The 26,281-nt window shown below is 32.4% G+C and overlaps 1 protein-coding gene across 1 annotated transcript in view; it reads right to left on the bottom strand.

The window, feature by feature from the left end:
* ERCC6 (ERCC excision repair 6, chromatin remodeling factor) overlaps positions 1 to 26,281 on the bottom strand; it is a 110,857-nt gene that overhangs the window by 35,395 nt on the left and 49,181 nt on the right. Inside the window, exons 6-8 of the mRNA XM_051981881.1 lie at positions 16,640 to 16,768; positions 12,289 to 12,447; positions 5,513 to 5,648 (exon numbers count right to left, since the gene is read on the bottom strand). Coding sequence (XP_051837841.1) covers positions 5,513 to 5,648; positions 12,289 to 12,447; positions 16,640 to 16,768 — 424 coding nt within the window. The remainder of the gene's footprint in view (positions 1 to 5,512; positions 5,649 to 12,288; positions 12,448 to 16,639; positions 16,769 to 26,281) is intronic.

Here is a 26,281-nt window from a genome sequence, read left to right as displayed (position 1 = left end):
AAACGGGCATCTTTTCTAATATAACTTCAGTTATATACAGTATCAACTCAATTAGTAGAGCAGAACATAAATGGAGGTAATACAAAATAAAAACACAACAGTAAAACAATTTAGGATCTAATGAATAATTTTGAAAAGAGTATGGGAATGAATTTAGATATTTCTTGTTTCTCTGATACTTGCCCACAATATGGTCTCTTTTTTTAAGTCTTCATGATGAACGAGAGAGCAACAATGTAGATTAAGAAACAAAACAGAATCTGTTTAATGAAAAAGAACAAATAATTTTGTATAAAAGAAATTTTTGTAGAGAACTTTTCTTTAGTCTCTTTCCCAATCCTACATGTTACAGCCAGCTAAATAATGTCAAGTTGAAACAATGAGAGAGAAAATAATAAGATGTTTGTATGCATAAGTAGAAAGCTCAAGTGAGTAATGTGACCAAGTAAAGACAGTCCACTGGGTGATAGGTTTGGTCAGCAACACATAGTAGTTAGAAATAAATGAAGTATAATGATAATTTATAAAGGAAAAATAAATGCACACAAATACATTTTACATGTAAAGTATATGAAAATTTATACAATACACATATGTATATAGAGACACATATCTACATATACTTCGATTAAAAAACAGCACAAGAGATTTACATGCCAGTAAAAGAAAGGAATAGAATAATATGATTATGTCCTTGCCCCTAACATGAAAAAAAAATCAGAAATTTACTGCATTTCTAAATGGATTATAGGTTGTCAAAAAGTATATAATTTTAATACTACTGATTTTGAAAGAAGTCATGTATGAATGTGTATATGAAACACTGCTTTCACATGTGCAAATGCTAGATGGATCTGCTTTACTTCTTTGAATAAATGAGCCTCATTTATGTGCAAATAATCAGCAGCTCAATTCAAAAGGCTAAGTCAATATTTTGGAATGAAACAATGGCAAAGAGATTATAAAAGAAAAATGTGTAAATTCAACTAAAAAGTAAAAGTTTCTAAAATGGCTGTTTAAGAATGATATTGTTAGAAAAATATAAATGACAAATCCTTATAGCATCTTTTCTGGATACTCACTCTCTTCTCCCTAGGTTTTTGTGACACTATTGAATAATGATTCTTTTCCTCTAACCAATCCATCAGTAATCTTTTGCAAGATCATCATTCAAATCCTTGCTCCTAAATACCCTATGAATTGAGTCTTGACCTCTTCTGTCTCTAAACTATTTCTTTGAATATCATCAGTCTCATGAATTCCAATATTATCTATATATAGGTGACTCCAAATATACATATTCAGCCTTCATTTCACCTGAAATCTCTAACTGCCTGCCATCAGTTTTGAATAATGTGTCATAGACACTTCAAAATCAATATATCCTAAGCAGAAACTGTCTCGGTCTTTCAATCACCTGTAAGTAATCCATGCTAATAAACTCTGAAATTTTCCTTATTTAAACAAAATTTATCGTCACCACATATGTACCTCTACCTTACAATTCCAAACTGTGTGCTCTATTCTCACCACAACCTCCAAGCCCTCCATTTTTCAATTCTTTTCTAGGTCATGCCCTAAAATGATTACACCAGTGTGTCAAATTCAAATAGAAAAATAGGCCATTAAACCATTTATAAGGAACCCTATGAGTACACATATTAACATCATATTTTATTGCATTTTCATTTTTTGTTGTTAAATATTTTCAATTTACATTTTAATTTGATTTGGACCTTACTCAAGAGTGTTGTTGCCTGTGGACCAAATACTTGACATATCTAGAATACCCTTTTTTCCTTTCCTCATCTCGACTCCATTGGTGAAACCAGTTCAATTCTGCACTGTCATCTCCTGGCCCCTTATCCTGTTACCTATGTCAAGCCTGTCTTGAATTACTCTAATCAACTGCTATCTTCACTCCTATGCACATGCTGCTGGAGAAAATAATCACAAAGCAGTGTTGATGGGGTCCATTGTAAGTTTATAAGTCACAAAATCTTTACTGGGTTCTCCTTGCACCAAAACATTTCCTTTACAAGTCTGAATAATTCAACATACCATCCACCATAACTTATTATTCAAACCTTTTCATCCCAATTCACACCTCCCAGAGCTGCCCACTTTTTCTCAGCTGCAAATCTTAGGACTACATGGAGGTAATTTGTTGAGACCCCCCTTTTAGTCCCTTACTCATTCCACATCACTTTCTCCTCCTTATTCCATCTCACACAAAGAGGTAGCCCTTCTCCTTGTCAAGATAAGCTCTGCCTACATGCATTTTATTCCATCTCCTCCAGTAGACTGCCCCCTCTATTACTCCCTCACTCTCAAAAATTCTCTATTTCTCCCTATCTATTGGTTCTCTACTGCTTAGAAACATGCTTATTTTGCGTCCCCATTCCCCTCAAACCTCATCTGTTCTGTCTATCCTTACTAGTGTCCTACATCTCTCTTCCCTTTTTGCAGCTAACCTCCCTAAAAAGATCATCTGTAAATGATGAGTACACTTCCTTTCCTCTCTCTCCTGAATTCTCTGTACTTTGGCTTCCAAACTTATTATTCAGCTTAAATTGCTCTTTTCAATGTTACCACTTGCCAACTTAATAGACTCTTCCCAGACCTCATTCTTCTTGACTAATCTGTGGCCTCTGACACTGCTGAGGACCTTCTCTTTTTTTTTTTCCTCTAGGTTTTGGGGATACTGCTCTCTCCTGCCTCTCCTTTTCCCTTATCTGACTGCTCCTTCTGTCTTCTTTGCTGAGTCTTCAAACTGCATCTGCTAAAACAGAATATACAGCCAAGACGATGCTCCATTCTCTACTTTTTCCATACTATTTTATTTGGTGAACTCATTAGCTCTCATGGATTTATTAATGCATTCTCAGAACTATTTTTCTAACTTTAATCTCTCTCCCATTCGCCTGCCTCCTATCTCTGACTGCCTATTAGACATCTCAAACTGAATGTTCCATAGACATCTAATATAGTTACATCAACATGTCTAAAATGAAATGTAATACCAAGTCCCCAAATTTTCCTCTTCCTAATCTCCCAATTATTGTTGAGATTACCACCATCCACCCAAAATGAAAGAAAGAAAAGAAGAGGAAGGGTTAGGGAAAGGAGCTGAGAAGTCCCACAGACACAAAAAAATTGTCCAGAATACTTTCAAGTGAATTTTAAAAAGAACTGAATTTTTTGGTGGGTTTTTTTAAACAAACCTCATTTCCATTTTGAAACTAAATTAATTCTATTAATAAACTAAATGTCAATAAGGCAGATGTAATAGAGGAAAAAGTTAACAAAACTTAGTGAAAATACTGGATTTTATTGGTATATTTCTCAATATGGCAAAATGTTAAAGGATTTTTTTCACTGAATATCTGCCCCTCAAGAATTTATAAATTCATATAGGTGTACTTAATGCAAAAAAAAAAAAAAAACTTCATAAAGAGCACATATTCTGGAAATGTTACTTGAAAATGTTTAATTACATAACCATTTTTATTAAATTAAGACTTATTTGTAATCCAATACTTTTTTAATGATAGCTATTTAAAAAACCACAAATGGGTACAGTCTGACCAAAGGACTAGACAGTTTAGGCTTCAAAGGACAAAATGCAATTAAAAAGCAAGAATATAATAGAGCCAGTGCTCTATCGTAATTCTCAATGTAGTAGATTGATTTTTTTTTCAATAACTGAACAAAGGTGTTTATTGCAGACATTTCAATCAACAAAGTACACAGTATCTTATTCAAATGCTATTTCTAGAGGCCCGATTTTGTTAACAAAAGCAAATTTAATAATTCAAAAAGCATTTTAATGCACTTGTGTACAAGATATTAGGTATAAAAAGTTAAAAATTAAGTAGTTCCCAAAATTAAGAAATTCATATCCTATTTGGATTATACATCTACTCAGATCAATACAAAGAAATCTCAGTAGGGTGTAAGGAAGCACTAACAATAGGAGGTAATTAGAGGAGGTGACATCTGAGCTAATCACTGAAGGAAGGTGGGAGTTAGAATAGGTGAAGGTTAGGAGCGAAGCATATCAGGCATGAAGGGCAATATGTTAAAAAGCACAGATAAGATAGAATGCTATGTACAAGAGGTCAGCAAGTAGGCCAGTCTGGTGGAGTATGCAATGTTGGAGGGAGTATATATAATGTGAAATAATTACAGAATCAGATAAGCTAATACAAGATGGCAAAGGATTTTAAATGCCAAGCAAAAAAGAGTTGTCTTTTATGCTGGAGGTAGCAAGAAGCCACTGAAGATTCTTCCTCAGAAAGCTACACGGTCAAACCTGTGCTTTTAGAAAGATCATTTTGGCCATGCAGAGGAAGATGCAAAGGAGAGGGGAGATTCTGGGACCAGGAAGACCAATTACACAACTATTAACAATTGCTCAAACAAAAGATGACAAGGGTTCGGAACTGTTACAATACAGGTAGAATGAAGATGGTGATGGGTAAGAGAGCTACTGTAGAAGGAGAACGAATGAAACATTAAAATCAATTAGATGGGAGGATGGGGACAAAACAATGAAAGTTACAGGTGGGGGACTAGACGGATTGGGGTATTCTCTCCAGAAACAGGGAAGACAGAAGAAAGGTCAAGTTTAAAGAAAAAGATAAGTTTTATTTTTAATATGTTGAATTCAAGTTCCCTCTATGATACTCAGATGGAGATATCTACTAGGTAGTTGATAGGCAATTGAAACTAATAAGAGAGATGAGTGTGGCATTGATTTGGGATTAATCTTCCCACAATGATACTTCAACCCAAGGGAGATAATGACAGCACCAAGAGAAAAAGATAAGAGAGTGAAGGGGGAAAAAAGATTTTCCAGAACAAAGTCTTGAGGGTAAAATCAGACTTAGAGCTGAAAGATGGATGACACTGCAGCAAAGTATACAGAAGAATACTTGGACGGGGAGAGCAGGAAAGTGCAATATAATGATAACTCATAGAAGAATGAAGGAATGATGGAGGAACTAAATTCTTACTATATACTAGATATACCAGGCACTAAGTACTAGGGATGCAAAAAAAGAAAGGAAGGCAGTTTCTATCATCAAGGAGGAAATATTTTGTTGAAATTCAGTGTAACTCATTAAACATTGTGAGCTCCTGGAGAGTAGGTATTATTTTATTTTATTTTATTTTATTTTTGTTTTTTGCATCCCCATCACTTAGCAAAGTAGGCACTTAATAAATGCTGAATGAATGAATGACTTTAAATCAAGCCAGCCACTCCATCACTCAACTAGCTCATTGGTTACAATAGACACATTAAAAATATCCCCCAAAAGTATTGGTACCAATAACAAGGTCAATTTTAAGGCAATTTGAAAATATCAGTTTCTCTAAGGATCATAATATAGAAATATAAAATACAAGAGTAAAAATTTAGAATATATATTTATTTAAAAACATCTAAATGAAAGAAAAGTTAGAAGTAAAGTCAAAGGATTTAAAATGATACTGATATCAATATTACCTTTTTGTTTGCATATGATCCAGTTTCATGTAAAATTGCAACTCTAAATGGAGGCCACCAAGTGTGAAATTCTCTCACCCACTGATGCATTACTGTTGTTGGACACACAATTACAGTTGGACCCAATCCCTCAAATCTGTAATAAAAACATTCGATCAGAAAATACTGCTATGAAATAAAGACAACAGAAATTTGGTGTTTAATTAAAAACAAACCCAACAGGTTAAGTTAAAAAAAAATTAACCATGGAAATTGACTGTGACTTTCTTTAATGAAAAACAAAAAAAATCTACTGGTTCATCCCTACATGAGGAAAGGGAAATATCAACAATTCCTATAACTGAACAATTAATAGATATAGGTATCAATGTAGAACCAAAAATGAATAAAGCTCTTCTTTAAAGTAGAAACTTTAAACTTTTTTCTATGGTATGGAACTCTCTTAGACACAAAATATGTGTTATAATGAGTAAAAATACAAACAAATAAAAAATACTTGACAAAAACCTTTTTTTCTTATTTCATTACATAAATGCAACAATGGTTCAGTCGTTTTTCAATTTTGTCTGACTTTCCATGACCCCATTTGGGGTTTTCTTGGCAGAAACTATAGTTTACCATTCCCCTTTCCATCTCAGTTGGCAGATGAGGACACTAAGGCAGACAGGGTGAAGTAATTTGCTCAGGGTCACACAGCTAGTGAGTGTCTGAGGCCAGATTTGAAGATGAGCCTTGCTGACTGCAGGCCCAAAGCTATACCCACTATAGCTGCACAAAATGATAGTGGGAATTTATTAAAGTACTTTAAATCTCACAAAGTATCTCTACACACAGGATTTCATTTGATTTTCACATCCCCTGAAAAGAAGGTATTACTATGATTATTGCCATTATCCCTAGATGAGAAAATTAAGTTTCAAGGGACAAACTGGTCATAGAGATTCTGTGAGAGAATGGATTCAAAGATTCTCCTGATCCTAAATCCAGCATCTCTTTCTGTACTACACTGCCACTAAATAATATGGTAGACTCTAAATAACTGGATTTTCTAGATGCCTGAAATTCACTGCCTTCCAACAATAATTCAGGAAACAATAAGTGCTTATAACTTGCACGTTATTTCGTTAGACACTTGGGACACACAGTTCCTTTCCTCAAGTACCTTACATTCCACTGAAAAGATTCAATTTTTATATGTAACTTCTGTATATGTAACAAAATAACTTCTGGAGACCTTTGGGACTCAGGAGAGATCTGTAGGAAATGGCATCTGAACTGGACCTCGAATGAAGCTAGGATACTAAGCACTCTACAGAGAGCTTAGAGGCAAAATATGAGGAGAGAGAGCATTCCAAGAACAGAAGCATATTGTAAAAAGGCATAGAAAGGAAAGGGCAGATTTGCAACAACCCAAGAAGTCTAAACAAGGGTTAAAAAAAAAAAAAAAGATCCAGGATGACGATCATTTGTTAATAATAACACATCTACAAAAATTTTCTTTAACAAGGGGAATCTGCCTTACAGATATGGTAGCGATAGCCTTTGAAAAATGTATGGAGAAATTAGTATGGCAGAAATTAGGCAAGGACCCATACTTAACACCACATACCAAGATAAGATCAAAATGGGTCCATGACCTAGGCATAAAGAACGAGATTATAAATACATTAGAGGAACATAGGATAGTTTATCTCTCAGACTTGTGGAAGAGAAAGAAATTTGTGACCAAAGATGAACTAGAGACCATTACCGATCACAAAATAGAAAATTTTGATTATATCAAATTAAAAAGCCTTTGTACAAACAGAACAAATGCAAACAAGATTAGTAGAGAAGCAACAAACTGGGAAAACATCTTTACAATTAAAGGTTCTGATAAAGGCCTCATTTCCAAAATATATAGAGAACTGACTCAAATTTATAAAAAATCAAGCCATTCTCCAATTGATAAATGGTCAAAGGATATGAACAGACAATTTTCAGATGAAGAAATTGAAACTATTACCACTCACATGAAAGAGTGTTCCAAATCACTATTGATCAGAGAAATGCAAATTAAGACAACTCTGAGATATCACTACACACCTGTCAGATTGGCTAAGATGACAGGAAAAAATAATGATGAATGTTGGAGGGGATGCGGGAAAACGGGGACACTGATGCATTGTTGGAGTTGTGAACGAATCCAGCCATTCTGGAGAGCAATCTGGAATTATGCCCAAAAAGTTATCAAACTGTGCATACCCTTTGATCCAGCAGTGTTTCTATTGGGCTTATACCCCAAAGAGATACTAAAAAAGGGAAAGGGACCTGTATGTGCCAAAATGTTTGTAGCAGCCCTGTTTGTAGTGGCTAGAAACTGGAAAATGAATGGATGCCCATCAATTGGAGAATGGCTGGGTAAATTGTGGTATATGAATGTTATGGAATATTATTGCTCTGTAAGGAATGACCAGCAGGATGAATACAGAGAGGCTTGGAGAGACCTACATGGACTGATGCTAAGTGAGATGAGCAGAACCAGGAGATCATTATACACTTTGACAACGATATTGTATGAGGATGTATTCTGATGGAAGTGGATTTCTCTGACAAAGAGACTTAACTGAGTTTCATTGGATAAATGATGGACAGAAACAGCTACACCCAAAGAAGGAATACTGGGAAATCAATGTGAACTATTTGATTTTTGATTTTCTTCCTGAGTTATTTTTACCTTCTGAATCCAATTCTCCCTGTGCAGCGGGAGAACTGTTCGGTTCTGCAAATGTGTATTGTATCTAGGATATACTGCAACATATTTAACATATATAGGACTGCCTGCCATCTTGGGGGGGGGGGGGAGGGAGGGAGGGGAAAAAACAAAACATAAGTGATTGCAAGGGATAATGCTGTGTAAAAATTATCCTGGCATGGATTCTGTCAATACAAAGTTATTATTAAATAAAATTAAATTAAAAAAAATGTATGGAGACAGAAAATCAAGTTTAAGAACAACTAGTATTCCAAAAATACATAAAAAGCAGATATGTAAAATAAAACTGCAAAAATAGATGGGAGCAGATTGAAAAGAGCTTTAAGTGCCATGAGGAAGAGGATACTTTATTATAGCAACAGGGAAATCAAATCTGCCTTCAGAAGACTATTTCTCAACTATTATGGAGGACATAGTGAGATAGAAGAGAATGAGAAGAGAGATCAAAAGATGATCAGCAAAAAATGAGGAGTTGGGTAATAAATGACGAAGGTGGGGCAGCTGGACAGAGCAATGGGGAGAAGCCTGGGGTCAGAAGAAGCCTCAGACACTTGACACTTCCTAGTTGTGTGATCCTGGGATTAAGGCCCTTAACCCCAACCAGGAGTTGGGGTCTTTGTCACCAGGAACAACGCAGCAGCAGAGATGCATGTGTGGGCCAGCAACATGGTGGCCATATGAGAAGAGAGAAAGGGATAGACATGACAGCTAAGTGAGGCAGACTCAGCTACTGCCAGAGGTGTGAGATGAGGAAGAGGGGGAAGACAAGGATGGTGACCAGGACCGGGTTGGGGAAACGTGATGCTTTTTGAGCATGCTGAGATGGAAATGACCAGAAGGCCCGGAAGGAGTCCTGGGTTGGGGTGGATGAAGCCCTGGCAGGCTGATGAGAACCCGCTCAGAAGCAGAGAAGAGGGCCCTCAAGAGAATCCTGGGGAAGGCAAGGATATGACAAAAAATGAAAAAAACACGCCCTTCCTCACTCAAAGAGAAGTTTTCTCCTCACAGAACAAATGGCTGCAGGTTAGATGAACCCACTGGAGTTAACTGCTCAGCCAGTGCCACTGCCATAGACCCTTGTGGATCACATGACAATGCGAAAGTGATAGGGGAGAGAATCGGGGGCTCTACCAACACCCCCATGCACGGGTACTTTTGTACTGAGAGGAGGGATGCGAACAGTTATCTTTCATATGGTTCTGGGGACAGCGATTCTCTCCCACCAACCTTGCTAGGTCTACATTGGATTTCCATCAAAAGATGATCTGTTCGGCTCTCCTCTCCCAAACAATGATGAAGTGTAACATGACTAATGTCGATGCAATTCCTCAAAAGTTCCCTGAATTTAAAACCTACTTTCAAATAAACACATGTACATTTTTGAGGCTTTAAACCAATCTTTTTACATCTAGATTCTATAATTAAATAACTATAAATGATTCAGCTTTTAGAACGTCAATTAAAAAACTCTAGTAAAGGATCTCCAGCTTTGGATTGTTATTTTTTCTGTACTCTCAGTATTATGAGAAAACTGAGATATTGTAATTGAGTCCCATTAAGATGAAGTAGCTGGACCCTGGAAACAGGAAGAGAGGCCACTAATAAGCACATGCTATAAAATGAGCCACCATTTCCAATTCCTAACATCAACACGCTAAAAGATAGAAAATTATCTCAATACATTTTGGTGACTAGCAGCAATTCTGATCAGATTTAATAGCTTTTATTTAATCTTTGCCTGTCACTGATTGCCTACTGAATCTATGCCTCAGTCTCTTTACCTACATGCTAGAAATGATGTCTACTACCTGTATTTTGCCAAGTCTTTTAAAAAATTAATTTGAGGAAGTAAGTCATGTATTCAAATCATAGTAATGATCCTACCAGAAATGATCTGAAAGTGCATCAAAAATCTGGGCTACTATATTAGGAAAAAAAATTTACTAAGTGACATCCAATAGCCTGAAACAGTTAACACCAATTTTAAACTCATTTAAAAAAGATAACATCCTGACTGGCAAAAAAGTTTTTAATTTTTTGTTTTGTTTTACTATACATATGTTTCTCCTTTTTGATACAATATTTCTTTTTTTTAAGACCACCAACTGCTGAAGCTCACTTTTTTTCCAAATCATACTAAAGATGAGATATATGTAACTTTTTTTATTTCACTGGATTTGTTACCTTTAGTCTATAAAAATACACACAAGGAAATATGCATTAGCTTTTTGATATCCTATGAAGTAGAACTTAGCAATACCATTATACTTAGTTTCTTTTTTCTTTAAATCTTGAACATGAAGTAGTTATCCAGCATCACAGGACAAAGGCAGGTATAAATTATTTTTCTTTTGTAATTTTCCATGGCAACATGGGCACATTTAAGGGGACTGTGCTCCTGAGTATATCTCCATTCATAAATAGCCCAGTTGTTTGGGTGATATATAACCACATTCACTGAAGCCATTTCCACCGATACTATTTTAATAAAGATGATCTGGGCTATAATCCAATATGCCATGCTATTTCATTATGGAACAGAGGATATGAGCATTGATAGTTAATTGATTACAGCTGCTCCTCATTATTAGTACTGACTTCAGCTACTGATAGAATTGCTTCTACTCAAGAGAAAACATGTTTTAATTTTTATATCCAAACAGCACTGTAGGGAAGACTTTAGGTTTCTTAGGCCCAAAAGATCAGATCCATACAAGTTCTTTAATGTTGGAAGAAAAAAACAAAAATTCAAAAATCACTATATGGAGTATTTACAGAAATTAAGTCATCAAAAAAGTCTCACTGAAGTACACAAGCCAGTGGAAGTACTAATTCTGAATAAAACATTCAATTGTATAATGCTAAATTACTATCAGTTATGGAAGAGAAGGCACCAAACACCAAATTTTCAGTAGTTTATAAACAGTCCTTTCAATTTTTTCCCCCACTGATTTTATATGAAACGCAAATTTATGATTAAAACTTCAAAGGAAATCCATTTCATATCAGTCAAATATAGATACTCTTTTACTCATGTGAGAAGCCAATTACTAAAAAAAGTGATCTAATTTAGATTACCGAGTTTCATAATGGAATGTTTTATCACAATTTAATCTATCACCACTTTTGTCTATATTAGCTGTCTTTCAATTATATTTTTTAAAAACAAATTCTTCATGGCCTATTTATTAGATTATAAAAATAGTCTATTTCAGTATATAGGATAATAGTTATTTGATTTCTATATTCTATCCAAATGAACATAATTCCTCTTAGATAATATTGATCACCTATTTTCGGATTCTCTTGAGATGAGCTTTTAAAGTGTCAATTTTCATGTAATTCTTTAAAGATAAAAATAAAATTAAAATAAGAATATTCTCCATTATTACGATTTACCCAGCAGAATAGATAATAGGAATAGAAGGAGTAAAAGATAACCAGATAAATAGCAGTTTTCCAAAGAAAACAGACCTACAAATATTGTTATATTGCATACTAGTCATAAAAGAAACTCTGGATAGCTGCTTCCAATTTCCTAATCCAAGTCTCCAACTTTCCCCATGAATAGACTTTATACTTCCTGTAGTGCACACCTGGTGTTTTGCCAGAACAAATATTTTAATGTAAAATTTAATAAATGGAACTAAAGGTATTATATCTAATTTAAAATTCCATATTGTGTAAACTATTGATATTAATGTAATTGAGTTTGTAAACAATCCATTTGTGGAAGCTAACCTTAGACACTGTATTGACCCAAAATATCTAGTGGGGCTCATCTGCAAAATGAAGCATCAATGCCTGGAATTCATTAAAAGTGTTACATGTTTAATTTCTCCTGCCCTACAGCTCCATTGTCTCGTAAAAATTTTCCTTTGATGTCCCCCACTAAAAGAATTAAAGGAATATTGTAATTGAAATGTCATCAATAATTCACAAGACCCTCCTCCACCAGCAATACATCTGATGAAATATTAATTGAGCTCCACAGACTGACAGTCTGCAGAGGAGCACTTGCCTGTAATTTGAACCACGAGTCCTGATCTTGCTGTAGCTCAGACCTGCCAAGAAGGCAATTATCTGGATGGTCTTGCCCAATCCCATCTCATCTCCCAGAATTCCTCCTGCCTGCTGGCAGTGCAATTCCCACAGCCACCTAACACCTGTCTGCTGGTACCTATAACAACATGCACCAACAAGAAAAAAGAAAAAGGCAAATGTTTGATAATACTGATCATAACAGAAAGTACTCATGAATTAATCATTTGGCAAGATTCTAGTACCAGTTACAGAAACATGTTGGATGTGTTTTACATGAGTGCTGTATTTATAAGGTCATATATTATTGATGCACTTAGCCATAATATGTCACAAATTTGTTCTTTACAGAATACTAAAACATTTCTAATTAAACTGACAGACATGATAATTAGGAACTACTTTCATTTTTTTTTTTTTTTTAATGTTAGGTCTAACTTGGTGAGTTGCCTGCTAAGAGATGAAGCTTATTATCACTATCTAACTTCAAGATATTTTTTTATATGGAAAGTTACATAAAAATTTTAAATAAGGAAACAGTATTCTTATTTTCTCTCAGGCTAATAAAAGACCAAGATAGGCTATATTGATAATGCTTATTTGCCATATATTCAAATAGAAATTCAGTTAAGTGAAATAATATTTTTCAATAAGAAAAATTAAATGAAAATCATTAATAATTTTGAGCATTAGATAGGGTTTCAACAAATGGAATATGGTAAATAATTATCAGGAGTAAATTTATTCTGACACTATTATCAGGCTTAGAAGAGAACAGAGAAGATAATTTAAAGACCTGCAATAATTTTAAATGAAAAGTAAGCACTATATGAAGTCAAAACCTTGAAGATTAATTTGGTGAAAGGCCTTTTATGTTTAAAAGCAAGATTTTATTAAGTATATTACAGAGTGCAACAGTATCAAAAATTCTGGCTCATTTTTAGAGTTGGTACAGATAATAGAGGAAAAAGAAATATGTTTTCTGGTGAAAGGATATGGTCTATTTTCCTCTGCAAATACTGAATAAATACAAAAAATACAAAGAACAAAATTAAGAAAAAGTTGAAAGTAAAAACAAAATCTAAAAATAAATCCACTAAAACAAAAAGGTTAAGCTTTTTTAGACTTATTAGCAAAATAACTGAACATTTCTTTATAAACAGGAATTTCCTAGTTTCTATAGTTTTTGCTATTCATTACCATTATGCCTACTTGAAATCTGACACTAAACTTAAGTCTGAATCACAGTTTTAATTTATGTCATATTCCTGCCAATGAAATTTACCATGAACTTTTATTTCCCCTTTTATTTTAGATATAAGTAACAAAATTCTGATATCAGCATTGTGACTATGAAATAAGGAAAGGCTTTTATTAGAAAAACTACTTCTCATTAAGTTTGCTGGCAAAAAAACAAGTTACTTGGGATGGCAAGTAACCTGATAAACATGATTAGATTTCACAATAAAAACAATAAAATCAAAATAGATAACAATTTAGAGAGAATACATATAAAAATTCTCCTCAGAAAACAAAAAGCAAATTTCATTTAATGTATGTTAGACTATCTACAAAACCAAAAAAAGGGGAGGGGGATCAAAATCATAACAAATTACATGTCAATTGACTGCCCAAATTTTTTAAAGAACATATGTCAAAAATAAGGCATGGTATACAAAGCATCATGACTCTACCACTGTGCAATCTCAGACATTACTTAACTTCCTCAAGTTTCAGTCTCATCTATAGAACAGAATGATGAAGTCAGACCATCTAATATCTACTTCTATCTACATGTTTTATCTTATCAGGAAAACAAAACACCTGATCTGGCTGGCTGTGCTTGAAATGACAGTTAAAAAAATTTAACATTTTACTAAGCAACCATAATATATTGAGGCCCTTAACATACATCTTTATATACAGGAAAGAATATCATAAGGATAATGTGAAAGAACTGTTCTACAGTTTTAAAGGCAGGAGTAAGCTTAGATTACATAAAAGCAATTTCAGCTATTATTAATTAAAACTGTGAAACTGTAATATCTTTTATATCATGGCACGTTGTTATTTGTTTCTGAAATGGCCATAAAAGTACATTTTACAATCACTGCAAAAGAAATGAAAGATATTTATAACACTATAGAAAATAAGGCAAAAATATAGCAAGTGACTATTCTGATATTTGTCTTTGATTAGCTACCTAATTTGTGAATTTGTAGTAGATTCTACTATATCACAATGAGGTTTTAATTATCTTTCACAAATTTCAATCACTAGAGGTCAACTATAAATTACTTGCACAACATTTTTATACTAACCTGGGATAAAGTATTTAATTTTAAAATAAGATATGTTTTTACTGGGGCTGGAAGGACATTTAGAAGATGAAACTTTGACCTTTCAATGTTGAATCATATCAATAAATGACTACAGATCCAATTTTCAACACAAATCTTTAAAATTTAAATATATGGTTGAAATTATTAACTACTCTACTACACTAATTGTTGAAACATTTAGTAGAGGGATTATTCTACTCTGAACTCCTTTCCCCTGTGTATTGCACTATGCTCTGTTAATTTAATTCCAATACAGTAAAGTTGAATACAGTAAAAGTACATTTACAGTTTAAAATTCAATTAGCTTGGCTAAAACTTAATTATACAAGAGAAATGAGAAATTTATCAGCTTCATTAATTCTTTCCCTTGCTAGACAAAAAATATAGAAGGTTTATTATGTTTATAAAATATTTAAAATTCCATATTTTCAGAAGTAAAACAGATTCAAGGACTATACAATTAAACTAATGAGAAAATATTTGTATTGACTGCCACAGGAGCCACATTCTAACTTACTTAGAAAGTAAAATTAACTACGAACCATATTTTTTAAATATTGACATTTAAATCAAAATAATCATTCACTTGATTCTTCTGATTTTATGACAGAGGACATTTAGGATTTTATGACAGAGGACATTACACAACTAGGGACATTATACAAATAGGGACTATTTTCCATTAGTCAGGTTACTATGATTTTTGTTGGTGGCAAATTTTTTTCTCTTGTTTTCTTTTAGGTTCTAATTTTATCAGTACTATTTATTTGTACTTTGCTTTTGTTTTTAAATTATATTATTGGGGCTAAATTAAGAGAACATTTTAGATGAGAAGACTATTGCTGTCAACAAGTTATTCCTTTATCTTTCCACAGCTGACATTTTGTGGTCAATGAACAAGCCATCATCTCTCAAAAGTAAAAAATTCTTAGTTTTCGAATGCATTAAAATTTAAAATTCTAGTTCTATTTCTTCTCCTAACAACTTTAGCTACTTTTTTTGTTGAATGAGGGTAAAAGACTCATTCATCTTCTCTTTTTTCATACTCCCATTCCAAAACAACTACTCAGATCAAGAAGAAATAACAGACAATATGATTACAGATGTATGGAAGTAAGGAGTGGAACTATATCAATGCCTATTAATAGTAAGCAGACATCTTGACAGAATGATTGTCAGTTAAATCTCCACGAAAAATTAATTTTTAACTGTCTCAGAGTTTTTTCTTGAAAAAAATCAACTTTTGCTACAAATAATATCCAAGAATTAAAGGTACAAATGTGTTACTGCTTCAACTTTCAATCAAAGTACAATTAGAAAGGCTATCTAAAGTAGTTCGTGAAGAAAATCTCAGGGGGTGATGATAGTGAATATTTCTTTAGTATTTGCATTAATCATCTAAGAATTACAGTTGCAATAGAATTGGGGTCAATACCATTGTCCTATGTTCCTTGAGGCACAGTCGATCAAACTTTGGTCAATGAAATTTTAAGCAATTTCAGGCACCACCTTAATCCTAAAGACATCATCTCTCCTATTAGGAAAGTATTCAGATAAAGCTTTGAGAACCTCAAAGTACGGTTTCACATGCAGAAAAATGATTTTGTAAATTTTATTTTAATACTAAATCCTTGAAAGGCTATAGCTACAAAGAAATTCAACTTAAGAAATTTGAGATTTAGTTCCTTGGACCAAGGGAAAAAACTTTTCACTGATAGCTGCTTCATATTGCCATTAGCTTCTGAACCAGATCTGTGCAAATTCATCAGCTAACAAACAAATTCAATATTCACTTTAGTCAATTCATTATCATCTAATTTTAATGAATAGCATTTGGCATAAATTTAGATTTGACTGTGTTTATATTTGTAACAAACTGCTATAAATGGCTTTGGAGACCACAGGTAACTACTATGGTATTCTTTAAATATTTATTTGTATATATTAGTCTGATGATACAATATAAATAAAGAACCATATAAAACATACTTAAAAAGCTTTTTGAACAAAAAACCTGGCATTCTAAAACCTTCTTCAAATTCAGCATCACTTTCCTCAGATTCTTCTTCAGCTTTTCTACGTTGTTCTTTGTCTTCCAACCTCTGTTTATTCCACCTCCTACCGTGCAAGGAGAAAAAATATGTTTCAATGAGTATAGTTACCAAAAGTACATCTAAAGCCAGATGTATTTATACAATAATTATGTCAAAAACTAAGAAATTAGATCATGAAAGAAAAAGCTTCAAAATTTCACAGTTGCCATCATTACCTAAAACACTGAATTCAGGAGAAAAAACAAAACAAATCTCTCTTTACACTCATTGCTTCTGTCTCAAATCAATTCTTACCTTACCTTACCAGTATTTTCAATATGATTTCATTCAACTGGGAAAAATAATTCCTCCTATTTCAAGGATTAAATAGAAGAATTTCTCTAATAGTTCCTAAGACAAATTAATTTAAAATTTTTGTTTTGTTTATAGAAAATGTGAAGTGCTCCTACAAATAATATGGCCATAAAAATCTATGTAATTATGCATCTCCAAAATATAAGCCACTATAACATTATAGTGCAATATTTACTCTCTGCCACCAAAAAGTCATTTTAATCATGTTTGATCTGTGCTTTCTATTTCTGTATCTGGCCTACCTACACTATAAAAATTTAAGTACTATATTACTTTGTAAAGTAAATATATAATCAAAATAAATTAATTGTAGGTTCATATACTGTTAAAACAATTGAGGAGACAATTATTTAATTTAGAAACACTACTTTCACCCAAAACTACTGAACTTAAATAAAAATAAGTTCCTTGAATAAAGTATTATTTTTTTAAAAACATTTTATAAACATATTTTGTTTCCACATCAAATTCATTTCCAAATATATCTTTCACTGAAACCAACTCTCCCCAAAATCTTTGCTTTATTCGGAGTGTCATTCCTTATAAAAAAAGACAAGAGAAGAAAAAGATAGTTCAGAAAAATTTACCACCACATCTACCAAGACTGACAGTATATTCCCATCCTCCCCTAAAATGCAGGGGAACTGCAAAAAAGGAAAAAGTGTATTTTTTCATCTCTTTTCTAGAGTAAACTTGGTCTTTAAACTATGCAACATTCAGTTTTGTTTTATTTTGTTTTTTTCCAATTACAATGTATGATTACAATTGTAGTCATACATTGTTTTTTTTTAAATGGGTTCTGCTTACCTCATTTTTGTACTTTTATATCAATCTTCCTTTGCTTCCCTGTAGTCTTCCTATTCAATCCTTTCTTACAATGCAGTAATATTCCATGACACTAATTTAAACACAATTTGTTTGACCATTCTCCATTTAGATGTAATTTACTTTGTTTCTAGTTCTTTGTTGTTACAAAAAGTGCTGCCAAAAGTATTTTGGTATATATGAAACTTTTCTTTGAGTTCAATGGGGTATATGATAGGCAGGGGATTCTTTCAGTCAAAATATGGATATTTTATTCCCTTTCTTAATCTAATTTTAAAAAGCTTTCTAGAATGGCAAGATCAATTCACGGCTTACTATTAATTATTCCCCTTTTTGTGCCCTCTTTGCAAATTTGCCAAATTTAAGATGAACTCTCAGCAACTTAAATTTGTTATATTGTTAATAATTTTGCAGCACTCTTTTATATGGTTACTACTTTGCAATTCAGTTTAGAATTCTTCAACTATTCAGAATCTAACCAATTTGAAATTTCAGAAAAAACACTGTATTTTTTAATCTTAAGAAGAAAATTAAATGTACTAATAATTTAAAATTATGAAACATGGCAAGGTCCTTTTGCATGCAACAATTATTTAGCAAAACAGCTTTTCTATCAACATGACCACAGAAGCAACTTTTCAACTAAAAATTAAAAATTTTGGGATATTCACAAAACACTGAAGTTTTTTTCTTTTATACATTTTTAAAGTCAAAAGCCCATTTCCTCAGCACATAATTGAAAAAAAGAGTGAAAGCTTTTAGTCTCACCAACTGAGGCTAGACTTATGACTAAAATAAAGAAATAGAAAGTTGACTTTATTTTTGTAAAAACAGATTTAATAAGAAAATAGGTAGAATACTAAAATCCACCCAATTGACAATGGGAGAACAAGATAGAATAGTTGAATAAAAATAAAGAAAGTGTAATTTAAATATATTTTTATGGAGACATACTATAAACTTCCCAACAGATGGAAAATATGAATGATGCTTTCCTAATACAGATTACAAAGCCCAAATAAAGGGAAAACATAAAGCTGACACAAAACAAACAGTAATAGGGACTTTAAAATCAAGATGCTATTTTCTTAATGGATATTTCTGCTAAAAGCTGAGCATTTCAAAGACTTTATGTGAAAATTTAAGTTGTCCAAAACTAGCAAAAGAAAAATGGGAAAAGTGAAAGGCAAAAAAGAATGGAATTGCTATTTTAAACTTAATTTCAAGTCTAAAGAAAAAACTTCTCAGATTTATTAATTAAGCATTTGTCCTTCCTAAAGTTTAAAATGACAAGAAAAGATAATGTTAGATATAGTGAAAATTAGTTAAAGACTTCTAAGTCTTTAAGAAATCAGGTTTCAAAAAATTCAACAACAAAAATCTATGTGCTGTCCAGTTCTAAAACAATACAAGTACAAGTTAATATAAAGGAAGACTCTAACAAACAAAATTCTGTCTATGCAATCACAAATTTTTCCTAATGAGGAAGAAAAAAGGAAGCACATCATAAGAAAGTAATGGGCCAGTAGAGGAGTTTTTGATTAAGCTTAGATTCTTTTAATGTCTGGTACAGAAGTTGGAGGGAAGTACACAATTAAAAATAAATCAAGGACCAAAAAAAGAACAAAACTCCAAGAATCACACAATTGAAGTTCAAAATGAGTTATGAATAGTTATAAATGATGACAAAAAGTGCTTTTAAACTTTGTTCTGAGCAAGAAGAAACCACATGCAAGATGAAGAGAGGTATAACATAATTGTTGATTCTGTTGTAACATTTTGTAAAAAATACAGATTTGTACAATTCTGTCTACATTTTCAGTGCCATACCAATCAAACTACTAAGAATCTTTATAGAGCTAGAAAAAAATTAGTAACAAGTCATTTGGAAGGTCAAAAGGTCAAGAATTTCAAGGGAATTTTTAAAAAATGCAAATGAAGCTAGTTTAGCTATACTGGACTTAAAACTATATTATAAAACAGTGATCATTAAAACCATTTGGTACTGGCTAAGAAATAGAATAGGTTAGGTTCACAAGTCATAATAGTCAATGGCTATAGTAATCTAGTATTTGATAAACCCAAAGACTTCAGCTTCTGGGATAAAAACTCACTATTTGATCAAAATTGCTGGAAAACTGGAAAATAATATGGCAGAAATTAGACACTGACCAACACCTAACATCCTATCCAAGATAAGTCAAAATGGGTTCATGATTTAGACATAAAGATGATTTTATAAGCAAAGAGGGAGAAAAGGGGATAACTTCACCTCTCAGATCTGTGAAGAAAGAAGGAATTTATGGCCAAAAAAGAATTAGAGAATATTATGAAATGCAAAATAGATAATTTTTATTATATTAAATTTAAAAGGTTTTGTACAAACAAAACCAATGCAGCCAAAGTTAGAAGGGAAGCAGAAAACGGGGGGAGGGGGAGAGGGAGGGGGAGGAGAAATTTTATATCTAAGGTTTCTGATAGACTCATTAAGAATACAAGCATTTTCCAATTGATAAAGGGTCAAAGGATATGAACAAAAAATTTTAGATGAAGAAATTAAAATCATTTCTAGTCATATGAAAAATTTTTCTAAATTATTAATGATAAATGTTAGAGGAAATGTGGGAAAACTGAGGCTATTTTCTGTTAAAGTAAAAAAAAAAAAAAAAAAAAAAAAAACAGAATCAAAATGAATGCCCAAAGGCTGAAAAACAGTTGAAAAAAACTTTTAAATTATGTAATAAAATATTATTGTACCATAGGAAAAAGTGAATATGAGGAAATGAGAGAAACTTGAGTAGACCTATATGAACTGAAATAGTTAGAAAAGCTAAATCAAAAGAAGATACATTGACCATAAAAATAAAGGAAGACATCAGTAGATAACCTTGTAATTCAAATTAATGTCATGACCTATAATGATTACAGTCGACTAATGGAAATCTCTTTTTCCAGAAGAATGTTGAAAGATTATGGACAAGAACACTACAAACAGTGCCAGACAAAGGCAACATGTATATTTTGCCTATTTTTGCTACAAGGATCAACTCTACTTGGGAAATGACAGTCATATATAAGAGGAAAAACATTAATAAACATTAAAAACAAAAATTCATCATAGTCATGTCTTTCAAGTGTTTTCTGTGTCTTATATTTTGCACTGCAAAACAGGATGGTCTGACATACAAGCTTACCCTGGGGGAAATACACACATCAGAGGGAGAATACATCTACATAGACAAAGATAGTGAAGAAGCACCTGAATTCCAAGCCACAATATCTTGTAATGACAGGTCATCCTGTTCTTTATACCTCCTCACATAGTATCAGCTTCTGCATAGCAATATCACAAGAAACAAACTTGATATACGTTTCAGAACTATTTCCCTGTGACTTGACTACCACACTTTTGTTGCTATGCTTACAAGACTATAGTAAAGGAACTTATATTTATTTATATCTTCTAGTTATCTGGCACATAGCTCAAAAAAAAAATTGCTAGCTGATTTTAGGGGTTTTTTCCCTCCTTGATGTGGAGTTAAGGCTCCTAGAACCTTTATTTGAGGCCAGGAAATTGGAAATAGCAGTGCTTACAAACCAGCATTCTCAGTCATCATTCAAGAAAGCAAACTGTATGATAAGATGTGACCTGGCAACAAATGGCTCTTGCAAGGGCCACACCTACATCTACTGAAGACCTAGAAAATAAGTTCTTATCATCAAAGTCCTCAGCACTGTCAAAATAGCTCAACATCAGAAACTAGTAAGATTTTATCAATGGAAATGACTTTAAATAAGAAGCATTACCATCTGCTTTGCCACTGTACTCTAAGAACACTGGGACCTTTGCATACAACTTGTAGCTAAAGCCTTCCAGGGCCTGTTTCTCTCATTTAAATGTGAGCTCCTTGAGAGCTGAGGCTGTCTTGCTTTTCTTACATCTCAGCATTTGGCACAGTTCTGAACACAATAAGTGTTTAAAAATGCCTTATTCATTCACTCCTTCATTCATAAAACACCATTCTGTAAATTATAAATTATTCCAAAACATCACTATACCAGTAAAAATACTGAGTACTGCAAATTAGATACTTACCTTAATTTTAAAATTCTGCAATAAAAAGTTTCTACATATATAAAAGAACATAGTTTTATTCATAATTGCAAATGCATCTTTTTATTGGAGAAAACAGGAACAGGGAGGCTCAGTAAGCTGTCTACATAGAGAGAGCAGACACCAAAGCCAAGATCAGAATCCAAACTATCGAGTGGCCAAAAAATTAGAAATGGAATTAGAAATGTCTCAATTAAGTTACTTTATCCAAGAAACAACAAAGAGCAAATATAAAGAATCAGTAACATAAGCAGGCTGAGTTATATTTTGTTTAAATTAGGGAAAGAAACATACAAAAATATCTTCCCACCCTAGTGGTAAAAAAAAAAAAAAAAAGAAATCACATAATAGTCACAGCTGCAACCAAATAAAATGAAGGAGGCATGTTGTTCATTGGCAGCTTTTCAAACTACACAGACTACTATCATATTCAGTCCACCCTCCAAATCTATTGGCATCCTTCTACAAGGAAACTTAGCAATAAAATTAAAATACTGATCAAGAAAGAAAATTTGGTATGAACAGTGAGCATATTCCCTGGTTTCCCAAAAATACTTAAAGCAAAGTTACTAGGCCCCTAACTGGTTTCACAAAAAATAATTCATCACAAACAAGTAACTCTGACCAAGGGAAAAAATACTAACACCACATATAGCATAAATAGTTTAACTGCAGAAGTAGTCCCTTGCAGTTGTACTGTATTGATACATTTTGTCAGTGCCAATAGTTAAAAAGAGTAAAAGTAGTTGCTTCATTTTGCAGCAAATTTTCCCCTATTTAGTACATATTCAAGAATATATAAGCATAACAAGAGTGGGGGGGAGACAAAGATGGCAAATACACACACACACACACACACACACACACACACACACACACCAATGACAGTTCAACCATTTTCAAAGAGCACTTATAAAATGTACACTGACAGTTTGCTAACCCATTTGGCTTTTAGTCTACCTTTTGTTATGTTCTATCCCTCCTTTTGGTTGAAAAAAACAAAAAACAAAACCCTTAACAAGATGTATGTCGCTTTAAGGATCTCATGCAGAAAAGGCCAACTGCATCTACAAACTAGACATGACCAATTACAAAGAAAAATTTGATTAGGGATTTTTTTTTTCTAAGGGAATGTTAATTTTTTAAAAGTGCTACTGGTCGAGCCTTCAAAATTTTGTTGGAGCAAGATATATGCAAACTGGACAATCTGCTTCCAATTAAGTAGTCATCTTGGCTAGAATCCTCCTCCTTTTGTTTTTTGATCACCCCAAAGGAACATGTTCTTTAAAAAAAAAACAAAAAACTTATTTTTCAGGAATATACTCATAACAGTCTCATAGAGTCAGAAGATAAGTAATTTAGTCATTTTTCTCCCACAATCTCAAATTGTTTTCCAAAATGGTTCTGTTCACAGCCTCTCCCCCTCCCAACAATATTAAAACTCAACTGAAGTCCTATGTTCAATAATAATTGTGTTTTATAAATAACTTTTGTGTTCTCAAAGGCTATGCTTGTCCAGAGTAAGTTGTAACATGTTCAACCAAGCCAGAAAGGCTTCTGATGTCATCATGACCCCCCTTAGCTAAATCTAAAAAGGAATCACCAAAAAGGTGGCTATCAGTAATATCAGCCTGGACCCACTTTGTATGCACATACCAATGGTTAGTGAAAATAATGCATCCAAGAATTAGTCATATTATTCAACTGTGCACTAGAAGTTACATTTATATGTAAAATACAGCAATTCCAGCCAAATGGAAATATGCAATGAAAAATATTAAAACTAAATCTTTAAAATTTGTTTTAACAGAAAAGGATAAGGCTACTTTGAATCTAGCCCCTTCTCCAGTTCTAAATCAATTTATCTAATTATTCTTAGTGTTGGCTTCTATCCTTCTTTCCTATACAAATAGGATGATATACATTACCAAATATTTTATAATAATATAGGTAAACTAAGGCTGAAGTTGTTACAAAATCACAAAGTAGTTATAAAAAGCATAATTTTCTGTCTTTTCTTTGTAGCTAAGTTTTTTCTTTGTAATTTGGCATCATTCATTTTCATTCATATTATTTTTCAAGTTTGAAAGAAAATTACTTCTAGTAATTAAAATTAAAAGATGCATGGAAACAGTAAAGTTCTTAATAGTTTTTAATCCATAAAGTAAATAGCAAAATGGACAATTATTTACATAAGAAAGAATTTTATCTTATATATGACAAAAGCTAAAGAGTAAGTGATCAGATTTTACTTTTGATTATATTTATTGTATATTATATATATATATATATGTTTTTAAATATATTCCTAGAAATATAGCTTCTTCTATTGTGTGTAAGGGTAGGAGAGCAATAAAAATTAATTGTTAATTGCCCCCACAACTACTTGTAATATGTTACAAGTTAATTTTTTATCCCTAAAAAAATGAGGCTTAATCAAATTATAAAGAAAACTCATCTTTTTTGAGAACAGATCATTAAAATAAAAAGGTCTACACAACTAATGCTTATTTCATTATTCCTACTAATAATATTAATGATAATATTTACTTGACAATTATTTTTCCAAATATATGATTCTCTTGAATTCACATGATTTTCATAAAAACACATGTTTCAAATATTTTAAAGATCATGGGATCAGATTTAGAAGTGAAAAGAACTCTTAGAACCCATCTAGTCCAATCCCCTCATCATACAGAAAAGGTATGAGGCCCAAAGAGATAAAATGATTTACATTTATCCATTTTGGGGTAAGTCATTATGTCTTCCTAAGAGAGATGCTTTATATCCTCAATTAAACACTATTAAAATGAGATATTTATAAAGCCTCAATTCAGTGTCAGCATATAGTAGATAATAAGTAAAGGCTTATTTCATCTCCTCCACTAACCTATTCTGAAAGATTTCAAAAGTTTTAAGTGAAAAATTAAAATGAATGTGATTGGCAAGAAGTCTTCAAACCTATGCCTAGAATAAAGACCAATAGGTCAGAATTCATCAACAAATTAGTTCCCTCAAGGATAACTCAAGAAGAAATTAAGAATTTTTATTTATATTACTTTGTTTCTTCAAACAAAGTTTCATTGATTTTTTAAATGTAGCTAAATTTCTTGCTGTGCCCTTTCTCTCATCTCAGAGACATCCTACATTACAAAGAATTTTTTTAAAGAGAAAAAAAATCAGCCAAATAGTTAAGTTGCAAAGCTAAGATTTGAACTGAAGTCCTCTGAATCCAATCTACTACTCTTGCTATTTATTACATCACAGTTACTTCTGTTTTTAAAACTGTCTGGAATTCTTCAAATAAAACTAATATGATTTTGATCAGTGTCAAATGTGAGAATCTGTCATATTTAACTTTTAGCACCATTTTATAAAATACTGATTTTAAAGTACCTTTTAAAACCTAAAATTCCCAAGCCACCTACTTTCTCATAACCAAGACAGTTGCCTTTTAAAGGTAATTACCTCTTTTATCAAAGCATACCATCTTTGTAAACAGAAATTTGAAAATATCAAATTAGATTCATCTTCAATTATTTGCAACTTAATTTTCACCAAAAATGTAAACATTTTCAGAAAAAGTTGTTTTAGAATCTTCCTCCCTACCTCTCTGAGATCTTGGATTTCATCCCTAGGATCCAATGTTCTGATTGGTAAGGCTTTACCTTGTATTGCTTAGAACTCTTCTCCATGCCTCTTACAATCATACCACTTTCCAGCTCCCCTTTATGTAATGGATTCCCCTATTAGAATGTAAGGTCTTTGAGGATAGTTACTATCTACCTTGCCTGGATTTGCTTCCCCAATTCTTAGCCCAATGTCTGGCACAAAAAGTATTTATTAAGGGTTTACTATCTATATACTCATTAAGAAATTAATACAAGATTAATCAATACATAACAATCATTAACAACCCACAGAAAAATTATGTGCTTCTTATATATCAAAGTGCAAAAATATCAAGTAATATATTTAAATAATAAATCAACAAAAACACATAGTCTTCAAAGTATCAATGAGTTCACATAATATGACCTTATTGTATATAGCTTTACTTTCATGTTGTTAAGAATCACTGACCCAAGAGCAGTTTAAATCTGTGCTGGTTGTGGAAAAAAAAACCACACATCATGCAGTTAAATCATTCTTAATATAGTATTACATTTAGATAGCAAGCTCATTTTGCACTTATTGCAATACCCAAGAAAGAAATCCTACAACAAACAGCACAGTAACGAGTACAATTTGATTTTTTAAAACTACATTCAGGCATCAAGC

This window comes from Antechinus flavipes, chromosome 2, assembly GCF_016432865.1.
Source record: "Antechinus flavipes isolate AdamAnt ecotype Samford, QLD, Australia chromosome 2, AdamAnt_v2, whole genome shotgun sequence".
NCBI lineage: Eukaryota > Metazoa > Chordata > Mammalia > Dasyuromorphia > Dasyuridae > Antechinus > Antechinus flavipes.
This window is presented reverse-complemented; position numbering and strand designations above follow the sequence as displayed.